The 1,741-nt window shown below is 40.7% G+C and overlaps 1 protein-coding gene across 1 annotated transcript in view; it reads left to right on the top strand.

Moving 5' to 3' along the window:
• Positions 1-712: 712 nt before the first annotated feature.
• Positions 713-1,741, top strand: part of LOC104495597 (band 4.1-like protein 2) — a gene marked incomplete at its 5' end in the record, with an annotated part of 7,023 nt that continues 5,994 nt past the window's right edge. The window contains one exon of the mRNA XM_010138582.1: positions 713-1,273. Coding sequence (XP_010136884.1) covers positions 713-1,273 — 561 coding nt within the window. The remainder of the gene's footprint in view (positions 1,274-1,741) is intronic.

The raw sequence follows: 1,741 nt of genomic DNA on the forward strand, positions 1-1,741 counted from the left end.
GTTTCATGAAGTAACAGAACAAAGATGAGCAACTAATAAAATCTCACAATAAAGTCTTTTGTTGTTTTCTATGATGATAAACTGATAGTAGAATGCTAAATGGTTTATTCTTATTATTGTTATTTTCCATTAATATTATTTATCCTGAATTCCTGATTTAACTGAGAGAAATAACTGCCTCGGGAGCATCACTGGCCAGTGCATTCATGCTTTTATTTTCAGTCTTTCATAATTAAATTCATGTCCCAATTAATAATGTCCATAATTCTTGCCTACACTTGAGTGGAGTGGGAGGAAATGAGCGTAGCTCTACGTGAATCTTGCAGTGAATGTACAGTATCTGTCTAGTGTCACGTACATGCATTCTTAAAAGCTTTCTTGAAGGATGTTGCACTACTGAAAAGGGTTATGCATTGATTTTTGTCCTCTGATTGCTTTTTGTTTCACAGAGACATGCCTCCAGAGCAGAAGGGCCTTGTACTGGAGTCAGAGATGCTGATAAGGTTCTACTGATTTTTTTCCATAGTTAAATTTGCCTCTAACTCTTCCAATCCATCTTCATGCTTTCTTTCCTTCCTTTTTCAGTTAACCATCACAACCATCTCTTGTCTTCTACATGACATGAACCAGCCATCAGTTAATTTTGTTTCCATCATTTTAATTGATTCATATACTCTACTTTTGTTTTTCCTCATCCGTATTTTTTGTGCAGAGTTCACATGAGACTCTGGACATAGTGGAGGAGAAGAAGCAGGCAGAGGTTGGGATAGAAGAAACACTGGTCGTAGACGAAACCAACAAAGGGAAAATGCAAGTGGCCACTGATGCTGGGGAGACATGTAAGGTGGAGCATCTGTCAAAAAAGGACTCTTCCTCATTGCCATCAGATAGTAGCAGCAGCAGCAGTAGTAGTGAGAGCGAGGATGAAGAGGTGGGAGAATACCGGCCACACCGTAGGGCAATTGAGGAAGTCATCAGGGAAGAACAGGAGGAAGAGGAAGACATGAAAAGGAGAGAACATGAAGAAAAAACACGGCCTGTGGAAGCCCCAGCAGAAGGCAGCAAACGGGATGTGTCAGTTGAGCACACACACGTTACAGCTGAAGATTTGGTCCAGGAAAATGCAGTTACCGTAGCTACAGAGAAGAAGAATTTGTCAGAGGAAATTAAGCAAGATGTAGGTGAAGAAAAAGAGGACGAGCAGCTCAGACTCAATGGAGATGTGTCTCATGTTGACAGTGATGTTGCACCACAAATAATTTGTTGTTCTGAGGTAAATGGTAGAACAGTTTGACACCTAGATTAAGCAGAGCTATTTCTTGGGGTGAAAATATACCTGCCTTTCTTCTTCTCCTATTCCTCCAGCTCTTCAGACATCCAGCAAGATTCAGTTCATTTGGAAGGGGAAACCACTGATGAGCAGTGAAATCTGTCTCCTTCAGTTATGGTTTCTGTCTCTTGCTAGAACTGAGTGAGAGTCGTCAGTAAAGGCAAACCTTCCGAAGACTGACATCTCCTTACTTCCCCCTTAATTTATATGCACATACATAGTGTTTCTTTATTTACGTGTTTCCAGTGTTTTCAGTCTCGTCTCGTCTATTTGTCAATTGTCCATGACATGTAATTGTGATTGAAAGCCATTGGCAATTGAAATTGGAAAACACCAGTCACAAATTTTTGTTCTTTATTTTTTCTCCGAAGTTACTCACTGCTTTTCTTGCCCACCCCCCCCACCCCCCCC

This window comes from Buceros rhinoceros, unplaced genomic scaffold (assembly GCF_000710305.1).
Source record: "Buceros rhinoceros silvestris isolate BGI_N320 unplaced genomic scaffold, ASM71030v1 scaffold23186, whole genome shotgun sequence".
Taxonomy (NCBI): Eukaryota; Metazoa; Chordata; class Aves; order Bucerotiformes; family Bucerotidae; genus Buceros; species Buceros rhinoceros.